Source organism: Megascapheus bottae, chromosome 2, assembly GCF_031878675.1.
Source record: "Megascapheus bottae isolate mThoBot1 chromosome 2, mThoBot2.hap1, whole genome shotgun sequence".
Classification (NCBI taxonomy): domain Eukaryota; kingdom Metazoa; phylum Chordata; class Mammalia; order Rodentia; family Geomyidae; genus Megascapheus; species Megascapheus bottae.
In genome coordinates this window covers 16,398,850-16,417,446 of record NC_143510.1, presented here as the reverse complement: position 1 = coordinate 16,417,446, position 18,597 = coordinate 16,398,850, and the positions used below count along the sequence as shown (strand labels likewise).

The 18,597-nt window shown below is 40.5% G+C and overlaps 1 protein-coding gene across 1 annotated transcript in view; it reads right to left on the bottom strand.

Moving 5' to 3' along the window:
• The window catches only part of LOC150066497 (endogenous retrovirus group FC1 Env polyprotein-like), a 29,349-nt gene extending 11,133 nt beyond the window's left edge, over positions 1 to 18,216 (bottom strand). Inside the window, exon 1 of the mRNA XM_090352946.1 lies at positions 18,106 to 18,216. Coding sequence (XP_090209072.1) covers positions 18,106 to 18,216 — 111 coding nt within the window. The remainder of the gene's footprint in view (positions 1 to 18,105) is intronic.
• Between the last annotated feature and the right edge of the window lie 381 nt (positions 18,217 to 18,597).

Here is an 18,597-nt window from a genome sequence, read left to right as displayed (position 1 = left end):
TTAGCTCTGACTTGCCTGGCCATTCTCCTGTGGTCCTGTCCTTTATGAACTTCTATCTACCCAGGCTTCTGAATACAGAGAGCAGAGATGCTGGTATTAGAAGGGACCTTCCTGGATCTTCAGATACATTGAGCTTGGTGCTGGAGGTCGGGCTGCATTATATTCAGAGACAGCACACTGTGGGGGAATCACATTGCAAGATACATTTGTACCTTGTAGCAACATGATACCCAGCTGCTTTAAAGCTCATAAAAGGTTAATGCTCTGACCGGCTTACTTCTTTGTTAAATCAGTTATCCCAAGGAGCATTTCTCCAAAGGCCAACTTTGTCGGTCATCTTGAGAGATATACATTTAGAAAACATGGAGGACCCTGTTATACTATGTAGAGGGTCACTGCATCTTATTGTCCTTGAATACATATGGCTTTTAAAATCATCATTTAGTGATTCATAGGTAGCAAAGAACATGCCTCATATAATGTTAGAGGAAATAAATCAGGATGCAAAATTGCATTTACAACATAATCTTGGCTATGGATGGACCAGAACTAGAAGCAGCTGAAATGTAACAAATACAGATTGACTCATTTGGAAAATCAGATTACAGACACTTTTTTTTTTACTATCCTAATGCTAATGTTAATGCTATTCTACAAAATTTAAAATATCTATTAATAATAGTTTCCATTTGTGATATCATATTAATAGTTTAAATACACATGATCTTAAATTGAACCATTAACCTCGCTGTATTCCCAGCAGCTCAGTGACATAGAGATGGAGATACTTATATCTTGTTTGAGGTAGAGAGAAAGAAAGAGAAAGAGAGAGAGAGAGAGAGAGAGAGAGAGAGAGAGAGAGAGAGAGAGAGAGAAAGAGAGAGAGAGAGAGAGTAAACAAGCCAACCAAGGTGTCTAAATCATGAGGGGACAGATGAGCCACCTCCCATATTGTGACTTCTCCCATTTTAAACTATTTAATCCATCACATTGAGACAAAATTGAACAAAATTTTTATGAATCAGTAATTCAAGTGTAAGAAAAGGAAAAGGGTACTGAAAATTATAAAAAACAAACAAATACAAAACAATAACTTTAAATTAGAAGTAGTCCAGGACTAGATTCCAGTTTCTCATGTCTCTAATCCTAGCAACTCAGATTTAGAAATAGGGTGGATCACAGTTCAAGGTCATTCTGGGAAAAAAAGTTTGAGTCTCTGTCTCAGCAATTGAGTATAATGGCTTGTGCCTGTCATCCAAACTAAGGCATGAAGTATAAATGGGAGGCTCACAGTCCAGGTTATCCTAGGCAAAAGATAGACCTTATGTCAAAAATAACCAGAGTAGCCAGGCACTAGTGGTTCATACCTGTAATCCTAGTCAAGAGACTATCTAAAATATAGAGTAAGAATTGAAGCCAGCCTAGGCTCAAGTGGTAGAGTACCAGTGAGAGCAAGCAAACTAAGCCAGAGCCTAAAGCACCGAATTTAGTTCAACCCCAAAACAAAACAACCCAACAACCAGAACGAAAATGGCTGGGAGGATGACTCAAGCAGAACAGTGCCTGTCTAGCAAGCGTGAAGCCCTGAGTAAACTCTGTGCTGCCAAAATGAATAAATAAACAAAAATATTGTCCAAGGTTAGGAATGTAGATCAAGGGAACAGCCTGGACTTTGAATGCGTGTAAGGCCCTGAGTTTTACCCAGAATATGGGATGGAGGAAGTTCACTCCAGGAAAAGCATTCCTTTTGGATATGTGTTCCCAAACTCTATGTGCCTTCTATGGTATTTCTTCTCACTGATTCCATTTGTTTTCAGCCTTAGTCTAGAGTCAGTAGCCTAGAAAAATGATGAAGCTTACTATACTTTTAGTGTCAAGAATTTCCTCCATTGGAGTTTTGAATAGAATGAGTTACCTCCATTGTTAGAATTAGGTAGGCCAAAGGGCTGGGCCCAGGTGTCTGTTCTCATTTGCATACTTCAATGGTCTGAGGAGTATATCCATTCCAAGAGCACTTGAACCTCTTCAAATAAGACAAAAAAGTAAGCTTTAAAACAACTTATACAAGTCTGATTCTAAGAATGGAGACTGTCTCATCATAAAACTCCATGAATTCATAAGGCATTTGGGTTATTCACCAAAGTCTTATAGGTTTCCTGACAATTTGGGTTTCAAAAAGAATTTACTAGTTTGGGAGCGATTGTAGTTTCTATTGAGTATTGAGTGTATGAATCAGTACTATAAGTGAGAATGTCTTTATGAAGTTCGTGTGATAAAAATTCAGCTGAGCTCATAGAGATTTATCTTCTGCTCATTTATTCATTCACTTACGAATTCCTCTAGTAAATATTCATTGAAAAACACATCTGAAAACTCTTCTTATAAAATCACAGTCAAGTGCATTGCCTAGGATGTATGTCCATGATAAAGGCCATGTGAAAAATTTCTTTTAGAATTAAGTCCCCTCAAGCCACCCTTTCCTCACTTGAATTATACTGAGCATTCACCTTTCTGATCTTAGCCAGTCGTCACTGTGTTTCTCATCTTTCCCTCATGGCCAGGATGCTCGGAGTTACGAGGGATGCTCAGTTGCAACGCGTTGTGTTGATATATTTCCCTCACTCTCCTCTATGGCTCTTTCTGCTTTATTACTTCAGCATTCATCTGTTCTTTTGATAGCCCACTTCAATTCTTCTTGGCACAGAAGTTATGGGGAAGGGAGGAGAAGTTCCAGGCACAATGCTTCATATCCTTTTCATTTGGATGTTAGATGGTGGGTGTGAATGCAAGGCATTGCAAATGAATGAAATGCTGTGATGTTATATATTTTTAAAATGGTAAATTTAGCTGGGCCCTAGAGGCTTTCACCTGTAATCCTAGTTACTCAGGAGGCTGAGATCTGAGGATCACAGTTTGCATCCAGCCAGGACAGACAAATCTGAGAGATTCTTACTTCTAATAACAAGAAAAAATAATCTACAAGTAGAGGTGTGACTCAAGTGCTAGAGCATCAGCCTTGGGTGAACAAAATCAAGACAGAGCTCAAGACCCTAAGTTCAAGCCCTGTGCTGGAATAGATAAATAAGACAGACAAGTGATATGGCTAATTTTGATTTTATGGTAGGTGGAATCTGCCTCAAGTGAAAAAAGGAGAAAAGTGATGCTGCTGCTGATTAGGATGGCAGTGAGTAAGCTGCATTGAAGGTAGTGTTTTCTGTGATGACCAATAAGAAGCATGGCCAAATACTACTGGAAATCTGCCTCATTGCTGTAGGAAGGAAACAGCATTGGTAATGTGTGCCAACCAGTCCGGCAGTCAGCTTCAAGATCTCTACTACCTCTCTCTAGCCTCTCCCTGATCATTTTAAACATGAAATAGCTTTGCTGTTTTTAATTACATAACCAGTGTTGTGGAAAAATCAGTAAATAATCTCTCCATAAAAAGCTCTCTATTTCTGATAGCCAGCTAGAATCACAGCATCTTGAATTTTCTTTCTAGATTTATATACTCACCCTTCAAATACTCTGTCTCTCAAATATTCTATCATTTACCTAACTGTCTTTTCTCAACTGTGATCCTAAGAACTCCAGTCTCATGGATAAGTAAGATTAGGAAGTGGTCACCCTAGCATCTTTCTTGTAGATTCATGATGCACACTAGTATATTAAAAATAACAACAAAATTTGGAAGATTGTGAACTCAGTGGTAGAGCACTTGCACAGCATGTACAAGTCCCTGAGTTCTATCTTCAACATTACCAGAGTGAGGAAAGGAAGGAAGGAGGGAGGGAAAGAAGAAAAGAAGGAAGGGAAGAAGATACAAATAAACACACAAGTGAATAAAAGATTAATCTTTTTCCAATCTGCTTAAGTAAAAAAATTTCTATTTGGGGCTGGGAGTATGGCTTAGTGCTAGACTACTTGCCCCAGTATGCATGAAGCTCTGGGTTTGATTCCTTAGTACCACATAAACAGAAAAAGGCACTGTGGCTCAAGTGGTAGAGTGCTAGCCTTGAGAAAGCTCAAAGACAGTGCCCAGGCCCAGAGTTCAAGCCCCAGGAGTAACAAAAAAGGAGTAGATGGTAGAAATGAAGTAAGGGAGAGTTATAACTGATTTGAACTTTTACTTCATAAATTGTGTGTGTGTGTGTGTGTGTGTGTGTGTGTGTGTGTGTGTGTGTTTGTAATCAGAATTTCGACCTAGTTTCTAGCTGTTTTTTTCTGGCTGTCAGGATAATATATAGAGGGGCTATAGTTATATTTGTGAGGTAGTAAGTGCATAACTTCTCATATATTGATACCCCTTCTCATGTTTTTGTCCCCATTTCCCTCGCCCACTCCCTCCCAATCATCTTGTTTTCCCCCTTCCCTTTCCTATTTCAAATAAACAAATAATCATATATACAATATACCAGCTAACAAAGTCAGATACAGTAACTATGAAATTAACGATAAGGGCAAAAAAGAGAAGAGAATAACACAGTACATTAAGAACAATAATCACATAAGATAAACCTCTTGTTTCCATATCCTAGAGTTCATTTCATTTAGTCTCATCCTATATGATCTTATGTGCACAGCTTTTGAGTTATTGTAATCCACTGCTAGCAGAGTCCTAGATACATACTAATTATTACACATGAGGGAAACCATTGAGACTATGTTTCTTTGGGTCTGGCTTACTTCACTTAATATGACTTATTCCAAGTCTTTCCATTTTTTTTTACAAATGGAGTGATGTCATTCTGATGGCAGCATAGAATTCCTTTGCATGTAAGTACCACATCTGGATCAAGTCATCTACTGAGGGGCATCTGGGTTGGTTCCATATCTTAACTATAATAAATAATGCTGCCATGAATATCGTTGTTCTAGTGGCTTAAGTATGTCCTTGTTTCTGGACATTCAGGTAAATGCCAAGGAGTGGAATTGCTGGATTATAGGAGAGCTCTATGTTTAGTCTTTTGAGGAATTGCAATATTGCTTTCTAGAGGGTTTGAACAAGCTTACACTCCCACCAAGAGTGTAGCATCGATCCCCTCCAGCAATCTGTTGTTATTAGATTTCTTGATCATGGCCATTCTAACCAAAATGAGGTGGAATCTCAGAGTTGTTTTGATTTGCATTTCTTTTATGGCCAGAGATGATGAGCATTTCTTCATGTGTCTATAGGCCATTCTTATTTCCTCTTCAGAGAAGTTGCTCTTTAAATCTTTTGATGGGATGGTTGTTTCTTTGAGAATTTGTTTTTGAGAGATTCAAGTTTTTGAGCTGTAGGTATATTTTAGATATGAGGCCTTTGTCTGTTGTAAGGGTAGTGATGATCTTCTCCCACTCTGTGGGCTTTCTATTTAACTTGCTAGCTATGTCCTTTGCCATACAGAAGCTCTGCAGTTTAATGCAGTCCCATTTGCCCAAACTTTCTTAATTTGTTGTATTTCTGGGTCTTTATTAAGGAAGTTTCAACTTGTGCCAAAGAGACCTAGTGTATCTCCTATTCCTTCTTGTAAAGTTTTCAGGGTATCTGATTTTACCTCAAGGTCTTTGATCTATTTGGAATTAATTCTGGTGCAGGGTGATCTGTTTAATTTTAATTGTACTTACTTTTAAAATTATCCATTTACTTTCTGGTTATGGCAAGAGTTCCTGATAGGGATAAGGGTTCTTTAAAAAGAAACAAGGAAAGAAAGTAGAATAAAAGTCGATAGTAAGAAAAAATTGTACCTAGGAGGGGGGGGGAAGGGAAATGGGGACCAAAACATGAGAAAGGGTATCGTGTTTATGAATACAATGTAACCCTTCTATTAATTACAATAAAATATATGAAAAAAGAAAAAAATGTACCTAATCCAGACATGATGATCCAAACTCATAATCCTAGCTACTTGGCAAGTGAAGAACGAGGGATCATGATTCAAGGCTAGCCAAGGCATTTAAGTTCATGTGATCCTATTTCAGTCAATAGCTAGGCACAACTGCACATGTCTTACTGGAGAAGCATGATGGCTGGGTGCAGTGGCATGTTCCTGCCATTCTCAGCAACATGGGGAAGTGCAAGTAGGAGCATCACAACTTATCCAAGAATGAAAGACCCTATCTTGAAAGCAACCAAAGCAAATAGGTGTGGGAGGCATGACTCAAGTAGTAAAATGCCTACCTTCCCTTGTGCTGAAATTCCAATGCCAAAAAAATCCTCCACAAAATCAAATCAAATCAACAACAACATGACCCCAACTACAAATGAATTAAAGTATAAAGTGGTACTCTGATATGGCACAGAACAATCTTGGAGAAAGTGGGTAAACCCAGGGTTCATTAGCCACTGGCTGGTGTGAGCTCTTAAGGCATATCTTAGTAGCATCCTCACTGATGGCTTTGGTTTTTTTTCTTTTCGTCATTGGCTTTCACCTGCTGGGGGCAGCCAAAGGGGCCTTCCCATGATGGAATGTGGGGTTGCTTCTTGGAAGCAACATCAGTCACATAGTAGGTCACTCAGTTGACTGGGGATTGGTCCCCTCCGGAGGCTGCCCTTATTGTAACCCACAGCCAGCCTTTCTTTCTATGAGAGGGAAGGTACAAATAATGGAAGAACTAGCCCTTGGAGCCAATAAATATAAATGAATTCATTCAAAAACAGTTTGGCCAATGACAGTATTTGGGAATTGGAGACATATTTCTCCTTTCCCCTCTGGTGGTTGGAAAGCAAATAGCTTTAACAGAGGCTGGCAAATAACAGCAATAAAAACTAAAGCCTTTTGCAAGGGCTGAAGAGAGATGTCAGCTTTGAGAAGGGAAAGTGAAAGAAATAGAAGGAGAGTGAGTAGAACAAAGAAATCAGTTTAAGCCTCTGAGGCACCAGTAGGATTTTTACATTAAGCAATCAAGAGACTAGAGGAGAAAGTAGGCTACCTATTTTTTTTTATGACATAATCAATAGAATCGAATCAAGTTTTAAATGCAATCATGATAAGATGAAAAATAACCAAGTGGACCCTAATAGGCAGTAACTAAAAACATGATCATGTCCAGAAGGGATTACCAGATGATGTGACACATTTTTCTCCAAGCTCCACTGGGGAGGGAAATGAAGAAAGGATGACAGAGTTCCAGGCTAACATCACCAGGATATAGATGCTCTGTTTTGAGTTGATTTTCTTTCCTTTCTGGAGTGCTCCCTTGCCACAAGGCTGTCAGTGAAGGGAAGAAATGAGCATGATGTCCTGTTGGAGAAAAATAATGAGGCAGACCACAGGTCACTTATGGGGTGCACAAAATCAGATAACAGCTGCTCAACTGGAAGACCAAGAGGTCTGGAGGCTTTGAAGGTGGTTGACTTTAAAGTTCATTGAAAATCTCTACCTTTGCCCCACTCAAGTCATCCCACAATCCAAACAAAGCAGATTGTTTGCTGGGTACTGGTTGCTCATGCCTCAAGCTACTCAGGAGGCTGAGATCTGAGGATTGTGGTTCAAAGCCAGCCTGAGTACTAAAGTCTGTGAGACTTATCTCCAATTAACCACCAGAAAATCGGAAGTGGCGTTGTGGCTCAAGAGGTAGAGTGCTAGCCTTGGGCTGAAGAGCTTAGGAACCGTTCCCAGGGCCAGAGTTCAAGTCCCATAACTGACAAAAACAAACAAAAACAGAAAAAAACAAAAACTAGATGGTTCCCATGCAAATGTGGCCTCAAGCTCCTTAAACAGGCAGACCCTTGCAGTTTACTTATCAAAGTGCTGCTTATACATGTGCAATAGCCCCTGACCATGTGCCTTCTAATCACCTCCCGCAGGAAATCTGGAGCTTACACTGGAAGCTGATTAGAGTCTCAGTTCATTCATAGAACTGAGAACACAAGGAAACTTGCATAACTATTCCTAGGATTGTACATAAACTGGCTTACAATGTGCTTGATGTAGTGCCTGGTTCTGGAGAGTCCAGAGGGTTGCAAGCTGGTTCTTGCTCTTGAGGAATCTAGTCAGTGTAAGTGGGAGACACGGGCACACAGTCAACAGAGATGGAATACTCAATAGGAGATGTACTAACTTGAGGTGGAAAGGAAGCAAATGTAACTAGTGAGCATGATTTCTACACTTAAGTCTAAAGTTGGCCTCAGGCCAAACACCTCCCTCTCCCCCCAGTCCTGTGTGGGAGAAACTATTTCTCCAGGTACATAGTAGTTGCTTGAGAAAGTTTATAATTATTTGGATGAAAAAAATATATGTCTCTAGTCAAGAAACTGGGATTCAGAGAAGAAATAACTAATTTGAGATCTCATGCCTCATAGCAAGGCCAGAGTTTATATCTAACCACCTCGTTCTCTCTCTCTCTCTCTCTCTCTCTCTCTCTCTCTCTCTCTCTCTCTCTCTCTCTCTCTCTCTCTCTCTCTCCCTCCCTCCCTCCCTCCTTCCTTCCCTATCCCTCTCTCTGTCTTATTTTTCCAGTCCAGGGACTTGAACTCAGGGCCTGAGCACTGTCCTTGGGCTTTCCCAAGGCTAGAGCTCTACCACTTTAGCCACAGCGTCACTTCCAGCTCTTTCTATGTATGTGGTACTGAGGAATGGAACCCAGGTCTATGTGCATGCTATGCAAGCACTCTACCACTAGGCCAAACTCCCAGCCCACCTCATTCTTTTTCTATTACACACACACACACACACACACACACACACACACACACACACACACACAGTATTTGCTGAGTGATGAAATGGGAAGAGGTACAACTCCCAGCTAGCAGAAGAGAATGTAATATCAGCCCATCCATGTTGGGATTCTTCAAAGACAGAGACAACCCTGGCTTTGTGGGTATCTGCTTCTTTCTCCAGTGAGGAAGTTCACATTAGCTGAGGAACAGGATTCCAGGTGATAATAATAGTTGTCATATAAACAATACTGACTCATGATGGGACATGTTTGTAATCAGAAGTATTCTGAAGGCAGAGATTCGGAGGATGGTGATTTGAGGACAACTTAGGTAAAAATAGTTAACAAGCTTCCACATCAACTAAGAGGCCATGTGCGGTGATTCTACTCAGGAGTCATTTGTGGGAGGATTGTGATCTGAGGCAAGCCAGGTAAAAAAATGAGAGTCCAGGTAAAAAGTACCTAAAGCAGAAAGGGTGAGCCGTACAGCTCAAGAGATAGAAGCATGGAATACTGAGCACCTAGTACTCAGAATAAATGCAAAAAAAAACTATGGTTCTCTATCATCTTTTTATTTCAGAGGATATCGCTAACACTACAACCTGAATTAGCCTTTTAAAAATGCCTTTGCAACCCACTTTGTTAGGCTATTGGATTTAGAAACAAGGAATAAAGTCCATATGGGTAGGTGAACTTTCTTCAAGTAGGTGCTTTGCCTTCCTGCAGTGCTGGGAGCTGTTGTCATAGTAACATTTCCCCCACGAATTGCAGAATGCACAGTCCACAGAACCAAAGGCAATGTAGGTCACAACTGAAAGGAGGTTTGGTGGCTTAAAGAGCCCAGTTTGGTACAGGAATTATTAATGCTGTGAGCTCCAGAGGGGGCTTGTATTCTTCTAGTATTCTTCTATTAGAACATTGTACACTAGGATGGGATTTGATAAAGGGCAGCAGAGGTAGACGCATTGTGGAGGGAGGCTGGAAGCAGATGGGTCCTACATGGAGATTCAGAATGTCAGGAACTGAGGATGGTCCATCTGGGAGGTGGCTCTGGGGAAGCAGGTGTGGAATGCTAGGGTCTTATCAGTATCCCTGTTGCACAGTAGGCACTGCTGGTACTCTCTGCGTCCAGAACCCATTCAGAGTTACTTAACGGAAGACCCACATCAGTTCTCAACATAAGAGCAACACAGTCTGGAAATGTGTCCAGGGAGCTTTATATCTTTCTTCATTCATGTGGCATATGCTAAGCCATGGCCAGCTTCACAGAGCTATAACTCCTGGGTTCACACAGGACCAATGCTCAGGAGGACTTGTTTTAGGTTAATGCTAACCTCTCATCATCTTGAAATTCTTGTCATTTTTTTTGAGCCACGAGTCCCCCCTTTTTGTTTTGTTCTCAGTCCCACACTGAGGATACAATGTTTAGTAAAGCCTGATATGGTTCCTGCCTCCCTTAAAACAAAGTGGTACGTTGGGGGAGACTGACGAGAAGCATTCATTTACGACACAGATCATTGCAGAGTTATATTTGTGATCTGTGCCAATGGAAGGTAAAGACCTGTAATGCCAAGAGAGAGGATAGACTATTATTTTGTAGCTCTATTGTCCAACCTTCCCACAGTCAGAATAATGCAAATGGACTGAAATTACAGTACAGGGAAATTAAGTTGATGTTACTAAAAATTTGTTCTGTGGCAAACCAACATAGACCTTGGAGAGAGAGTGACAAAAATGGTAGAGATGAAGAATATCTTCTTGTCAAGAGCAGGTACTTTGGATATAAATCTCACTCTATCTCTCTCGTTTACTTGAATGTTTTCTTTCAACATCTTAATTTTTGAATAATTTTAAACTTATAGAAAAGTTAAGAAAATTGAATGATGTATTCCTATATATTCTTTATTTAAAAAATTTCCACCTGTGCCAAGGACACCTAGTGTATCTCCTATTCCTTCTTGTAAAGTTTACCTCGAGGTCTTTGATCCATTTGGAATTAATACTGGTGCAGGGTGACATAGAAGGATCCAACTTTAGTTTTCTGCAGGTGCTTAACCAATTCTGCCAGAACCACTTGTTGAAAAAGGCTGTCCTTCTTCCATTCTATATTTTTTTTGCTCCTTTATTAAAGAGTAGGTGGCCATATGTCTGCGGGTTGATTTCTGGGTCTTCAATTCTATTCCATTGGTCCTCAGGCCTGTTCTTGTGCCAGTACAAAACTGTTTTGGTTATTATAGCTCTGAAATAGAGCCTAAAGTTTGGTATTGAAATTCCTCGTATGTCGTTCTTTCTGCTAAGAATTGTTTTTGTTGTACAGGGTCTTTTATTATTCCATCTGAAATTTTGGATTGCCTTTTCTATTTCCTTAAAGACTGATATTGGGATATTGATGGGTATTGCATTGAATTTGTAGATAGCCCTTGGCAAGATTGCCATTTTCACGGTGTTAATTCTTCTAGTCCAGGAGCATGGGAGGTTTTTTTTTTTTTTCCCATTTCCTCAGTTCTGCTTTACTTTTCTTTTTCAAGATGTTAAAGTTTTCAAGATAAAGGTCCTTTACATTCTTAGTTAATTCCTAGGTACTTTATTTTCTTTGAGGCTATTGCAAAAGGTGACTGTTATTTTTAATGTACTATGTGAAGTTTTTTCTTTTCTCTTTTTTCCCTTATGGTTTGACCCCTGTTATTACAATATCTGACTTTGGTACCTGGTATATAGCATATACATTTACTTATTTATTTGAAATAGAGATGGGAAGAGGAAAAATAAGATTTTGCCGGGGGGGGAGGGAAAGTGGGAGAAAAGCATGAGAAGGTATATTAAATGTTCAAGAAGCAATGTACCCACTAACTGACGAATGTAACTGTAACCCCTCTGTATATCACCCAATTTAAAAAAAATGTTTTGTGCTGTTACTTAGGCTTGATCTCAGGACATAGGTGCTGTCCTGTAGTTTTTTTTTTCTTTTGCTTTGTTACAGCTGGGACTTTACCTCTTCAGCTATTGCTCTGCTTCTGCTTTTGCGCTTTTGTTAAAAAAATTTTTTTTTTGGTAGTGGTTAATTGGAGATGAGTCCCATGGACTTGCTTCCTGGGCTGTCTTTGAATTGTAGCCCTCAGATTTCAGCCGGAGTAGTTAGGATTACAGGTGTAAGCCACTGGGACCTCTCTTCCATTGGTTATTTTCAAAGTAGGGTCTTACTTTTGCCCAGGCAAACCTGAACTTTAGTCTTTCTATTTGTGCTTTCCAAGGTCACTGGGGATGACAGGTGTGTGTTACTGTATCTAACCATTGGTGAAGATGAAATCTTATACATTTTTATTCCTGGGATGGCCTCATTTCAATCCCTTGATCTCTACCTCTCAATTAGGTAGGATTAAAAGCCTGAGCATCTGTGCCTAGCTCTGATAGTGATTTTCTAATTCTATTATTTCTTTTAGATTTGTTAGTTGTCTTGCTACTTCACAGAAGATAACTACCATCCTAACTCATTAATTAATTAACCCTAGGATTATTTCTTCTCATTTTCTTTAGTAGGTTATATTCTCTTGCCATCATTACTTATTTTGATGTTCAAATAATTTCAAAATTGGCTGCTTAAAGCATGGCCATATTTTGATATGTCCTCATCATTCTTTGAGTTCCTTGGCACAACAAGATGTTCCTAGTTTATCTTGTACTTTCTGTGCTCCAGCCTTGGAGTCAACCACTTCCCTAAATGAGGGAACAATTTTCTGAAGGTACACACATTGTCTGAAGTCATCATCTTGAGTTTTTTCCAAGGTGATGGTCTAGAATCAGAGCATAGAGGTTCCAAATCTCAAATTATATGCAGGATACATACCTGGATCTTGTTTCTCCTTGACTGAATTTGAGGCAACTCACAGAAAAACCTACACAGTCAGACATATGAAATAGCAATGTTCAAAGGGAAGAAGTAGTGACTGAGAGGAGTAGCACAAATTTACTTACCTGGACTTGCCCAGGAAAACTTAGCATTCAGCTGAAAGAAAGAAAAAAACCTGCCTTGCAGAAGGTGCTGGGCCCTGAGATCACTGTCAGGGATGCTGACCTTATGGCAAAAACAGGTACTGCAGCAAGGAGCTGCTCTCATGTGACAGTGTGGAAACTACAGCCCTGGGGATGCCACCCCTACTGGGCAGAGACAGACTGAGCTACAGAGAGGAGGCAGCAGGCCTGGGGGCTTTGGTCTGGGAAGCCCTTTGTGGTATATCTTAGTTTTGACAGCAAGCAGTGGAGGCCCCATAGTTACACAGTATAGCTGTGAAGTATCATGCAAATAATTCCTTTATTTCTCACTCTTTCATGCAGAGAAACTTTATTTAATACTTCCAAGTACAGCTCTCGGGTCTAGGAGAGGCAAACCCCACTAGAATTCTGATCCCAGTCCTGATCACTGATGGTAACTAGATTGGAGACTCAATGTGCTTTAGTAGCTAGAAAATGTCAAAGTGCTATAGGTATTCCAGTGAGGTTATCTTTCCCACCCATGAGTGTTTCACAAAAGAGCGTAAAGACATGCACAGGGACTTTAGATCTACAAATGGGCCTGGAGGGGACCACTGGCTGGTGGCCTCCTCAGTCACTTTGCCTTCTATCACAGGTCCTTGCGATGAAGCAGGGGCCAAGCAAAACTATGCAACAAGTGGAGTTTTCCATATGTGGATAGGCACTCCTCTGCTCCCTCACTTATTCATTCAACATGCGTTTATACAGACAATTATTTTCTTGGTACTGGGTTAGAGTCTAGGTGACCAAAAATGCACTCAGCTGGGCTGGCATGATAACATATGCCTCTAACTCGAGCTATGTGTGGGGGTAGAGATTGGATGATTAATATTTGAGGTTGCCCAGGCAAAAGTATAAGATCCTATTTGAAAAACAAAGAAAATCTAAAAAGGACTGGAGGCATGGCTCAAGTGGCAGAGAGCTTGTCTAGCAAGCACAAGGATCTAAGTTGAAATCCCAGAGCTGCCCCCTCCCAAAGGCACCTAGTTTTTGTCCTCATAGCACTTGAGATCTAACAAGAAAATGGATAGGAATTAACTTGGTACAATTCCTGTATTTTTAAATAAGTTATTCTAAGTATTAATATGAACAGTACCAAGAGTTTGCTGAGTAGGGGTCATGGGGGGATGCTTTGAGAAAGTGACAATTCATGGAAGGAAGAATTGGAATCACCAGACGGGGCAGGCCTGTGAAGCCTAGGCAGAGAGACAGTGTGTATGCAAAGGCTAGGAGGAATCAGGGGACATCTAAAGGGAGGGGGGGGCCAATGTGGCTGGAGAGTCAGCGTAGATGTCATGTGAGGATAAAGAGGTGGGCAGGAATCAGAGGGCACACAGGTCCATGATAAGGGCTCTTCTAGAAAGGCCTGGAGGAAAAACATAGGATGGAGGAGGGCTAAGATGATGGCATCACAAGGACTGTGTTGGGGGTGGGGGCTGCAGGAGGGAGGTGAGTACCAGTATCAGGCTAGAATAATAGTTCTAATTGAGGAGATGAGAATGATAGTAAAAAATAGCATCACCCATTTGCTGAATGACCCCCTTTCACTGAGATCTTCTGAAAAGGGATGGGGTAAATGGAAAAGCAACGTGTACATTCATTCAGAAATGATGACGAACTTGGATGTAAGCAATTCTATCATCTCTTAATCTCACCGCCCACTGTAGAGACTTGTGCATAGGCAGATACATTCAAGAGTGGTTGCAGTAAAACAGTGAGGAGCAACGCAAATATTCATTACTGTGGGTTCTCTGAGTCATCTGTGGCATGCTTGTAGTGTGATGTGTGCATCTCATTGATATCCTATACACTCACGTGGAAGCTCTCCATGACATAAGGCTAGAGAGAAAGTTTGAGGCAAAATAAGACTTGAAAGAGCTCATTGAAGTAAATGGGGAAAAATGGAGTCTTCACAAAGGGCCCTACTCTTGAACCTTCATGAATTCATATACAATATTTGAATGACCAGACCCATCTGTGGAAGCAAATAGGAAATCCAAGCAAATAGGAAGCTGTGGTGTCTCCTGGGAAAAGAAATTCAAGTTCTAAGATTCTAGTGGGGGGATGGTGCTTTATTTGTAATATCTTAATTTGATTCTAGAAACTTTTGCACGTATACAAAAATAGGACACTATAACAAACCCCTAAGTACTACAGCCCACACACTCCTTCCTGGACTATTTTTAAGCATTCCCCAACATGCTATTCCATTCTTAAATATTTTAGTAAGTTTCTGTAACAGATAAGAGCCCTTTAGGGAAAAGAATAACCACAATACTGTGAATCATATCTAGAATACCAGTAACAATTCCTTAGGAATATCAAAGACCCAATCAATGTTCACATTTCCTGTATTGTACTTAGATTTTTGTCTTTCAAAATTGGACCAAAATAAGCTTCATACAGTGTCATTGATTGATATGCCTTGTGTCTTTTTATATACTTGGTGCCATGTGCCTACGGGATACAATTTCAGTTATTTTGCCAGTTTCAGGATAAGGCGTGTGTGTGTAATTTTTCTAGATGCTACTGAATTTTCCAGAGCTGTAGTTTTTCCCAACTCTACTGGCAGGTGGACTAAGAAATGTGGGTAAGAGTGTCTATTTTCATTTATAAACTCTATGGGCAAACTTGATTTTTTTTATTTTTGGCAATTTGGTAGATGAGAAAGGGAAGCCCATTGTAATTTTCATTTCCTTATATTAAGTTCCAGAAGAAAGTGAAAAATGACGTTGTGTGTGTGGAGGGGTTAATTTTGCATCTGTTAATTAGAGAACCAATCTGCACTGAAATAATAGCATTGTAAACCATCATTGAGCACTCATTTTTACTTTACTGAATCCCCAATAAGCCTTTGAGTAAAGTGGTACTTTATCCCACATTTCAGGGAGAAAACGGGATTAGAAAGGACGAATGAACTGGTCTAGAGTCTCACAGAAGGGAAGCAGAGGCCAGGTGTGGGCCTGCCGGTCTGTTCAGGAATGGTTTCTGGACCATTCTGCTGGGCTGTGAGTCACGACAGCATAGACCCAAGCACTTAGGTGATATTGTTCCTAGACTCTTTTTTTCCCCTTGCTTACAGTCAGCTTTCAGATGTCTAGCAATGTCAGTCTTCTCTTCCAGTGGTTTTCCTGTAGCTGGCTGGACAAGGGAAAGATGTTACTGGCCACTCCTATATAGAAGCTGGTGGTTCTATGGAAACTTGAAAGCTAGAGGTCAAGAAGACCGAGGTGAAGGAATATGCAGCCTTGGGCTCCTTGGGAAACAAAGTTCCAAGAGCTACACCTGGAAATGATCCCCTCCATAAGCTAGAGCTTCTGTTTTGTTTGTATTAGAAAGGCATGCCTAACCTCTTTCCTTTTTTGAAGTAATGAAAATAACATAAAAAGCAACTTCCAAAATGTAAGTTTGTGAATTCCAGACATCCAAATGAATATCTTCTATTGCATGTGTTCTGTTGAACACCTTTCAGTGACTGAACTATTCATTCGTTTGTAAATTCTGGCCTCACTGTGATTAGGACCAGGTTAGCTATGGAAACAAGCTTTGGGGATCTCTACCCCAGAACCTCATTGCTACACTGGACGAGGCCATTTCTGACCCTACAGCCTGTAACTCTGTGCTCTCAACTTGCTCCTCTTACTTTCCCACAAGTTCCCAGCCCTTGATGCACAGACCATTTAGAAAACAGAGCAAGGAACTGCTGCTTGTTTCTGACTTTGAAGCATATTTTGCATCCTTTTCTTCTCTGTGGTGGTACTGGGGTTTGAACTCAGAAACACACTTGCTAGGCTAATGCTCCACCCCCTGAGTCATGCAGCCAGCCAATTTTGCTTTAGCTTTTTCCAGATAATGCTTTATGCCTTTCCCCAAGTTGGTCTCCAACTAAGATCCTCTCAACCTCTGTTCCCCAAATAGCTTACAGATAGCTTATAGATTACAGATATATCCCACCACATTTAGCCCATTTCTTTTTATTTCCTTGTTGGATTATTTTTGTAAATCCTTCACTTCCTAGCTATCATAAAGTCCTACAAAGAAAAAGTTCAATATCCCAAATAGGAAAGTCAGTTTAGTAGGGAACTCTCACTCCCTCCGCATACTTATTCCCTAATAACAAATCCAGCAACAATTACAAGCACAATCACAGTTGCTCTCTCTCCATCCAAAAACCTTACCTCTTCCCTTTGCAAGGGCTCTGGGAGAAAGCTGGAGAATTTCTCTGGGCTTTGGCAAGACTTCAGACTTCCCTAGTAGAAGCTCAATAATTCTTGGAATACAAATTTTGAAGTGTGATTAGAGAGCCCTAAGAAATCAGTGGTAAGACAGGTAGGCTTTGTAGCTCTTTTACTTCAAGCAATCTAATGAAGCTATTGCTGAGTTGTTTCCCACAGTCAATTTTCAGCTCTTAATAGTTTTTAATGAGCTGTTTAAAAAGGGCTCTCAACTTGTACTCATCCAAGCTTGCACATGTTTGGACATAGAGAGGAAAAGAGAAGAAAGAAGGATGAAGGGCAGTTGAGAAAGCTGGGTTTAGTCCCACTCATTTGGGCAATGGAAGGAGATGAGAATCTGGGTGAGTGCCTACAGAATGTCTGGGCCTGCTCATGGAAGCATGCCTCCATCTTTTTTTCCCAATATTTTTATTGTAATTAATAGAAGGGTTACATTATATTCACTACATAGAGGGTGCATTACTTCACATACATTGATACCCTTTCTCATGTCTTGGTCCCCATTTACCTCCCCCCACCCTCACCCCCATCTTGTTCTCCTCCCCTTATCTATCCTATTTCAAATAAACAAATAATCGTATATAAATATATCAGATAACAAGGTGAAATACTGTAACCATATGAGATAACCAAGGGACAGCAAAGGAGATGAGAGACAACATAGTACATTAAGGACAACAATCATTTGTTATATGGCTTTTGTTTCTATATCCTGGAGGTCCTTTCATTTAGCATCATACTATATGGCCCTATGTATCTAGGTTTTGTTCTATTGTAAATCTCTGCTAGGAGAGCCCAAGGTTTCTACTGATTATGACAAACGAGGGAAACCATTGAGCCTATGTTCCTTTGAGTCTGGTTTACTTCATTTAATATGATTTTTTTCCTTTCCATTTCCTTACCAATGGGGCGATGTCATTCTTTCTGACAGCAGCATAGCATTCCATTGTGTATAAATACCACATCTTGTTGATCCACTCATCAAATGAGGGGCATCTGGGTTGGTTCCATATCTTCCATATCTTTGCTATGGTAAATAGTGCTGCACTGAACATGGTTGTGCTAGTGGATTTAGAATGTCCTTATTTCTGGACGAGTGGGTAAATGCCAAGGAATGGAATTGCTGGGTCATAGGGGAGCATGCCTCCATCTTTGTCAAAGCAAGGCAAGCACAGTGACTGCAGAGGCGCTCCACTCTTACCTTCAAGCAGCAGCCCCAGATGTGCCTCAGGAGGAGGCTACCAGTGTCCGGTATGATGTATGCCTCTCTGATGAGAAGGAAGAAGATAGATGGGAGCCCCGCGGAGTCCATCTCTGCTTCTCACCATTGAACACAGACCCGTGAGAACATCCTTCTTGAATTTTTTTTATTAAAATACATTTCATAAATTAAAAAAAATGGTTTATGCTCTCTATACATAGTTTGCAAACTTGCTTTCCTCCACTCAGTATGACATCTGGGACCTGTCTCTCGTTCTCACTTCCTCTCGGGGGCAGCTTTCTTGGCCAGTGTTTGCTCACTTTTCTGCCCTTATTCATCAAGCACCTATTATAACCACATTCAGGCTGGACAGATGAGAAACAGTGATGTGTCCTGGGTCTAGGGCAGATGATGGATCAAGGAAAGACTGGGTCTGGTATGGGGAAGGCTCAGAATCTGGGTGGGGAAAAGGCGTTTGTGGTTGGCCAGTGA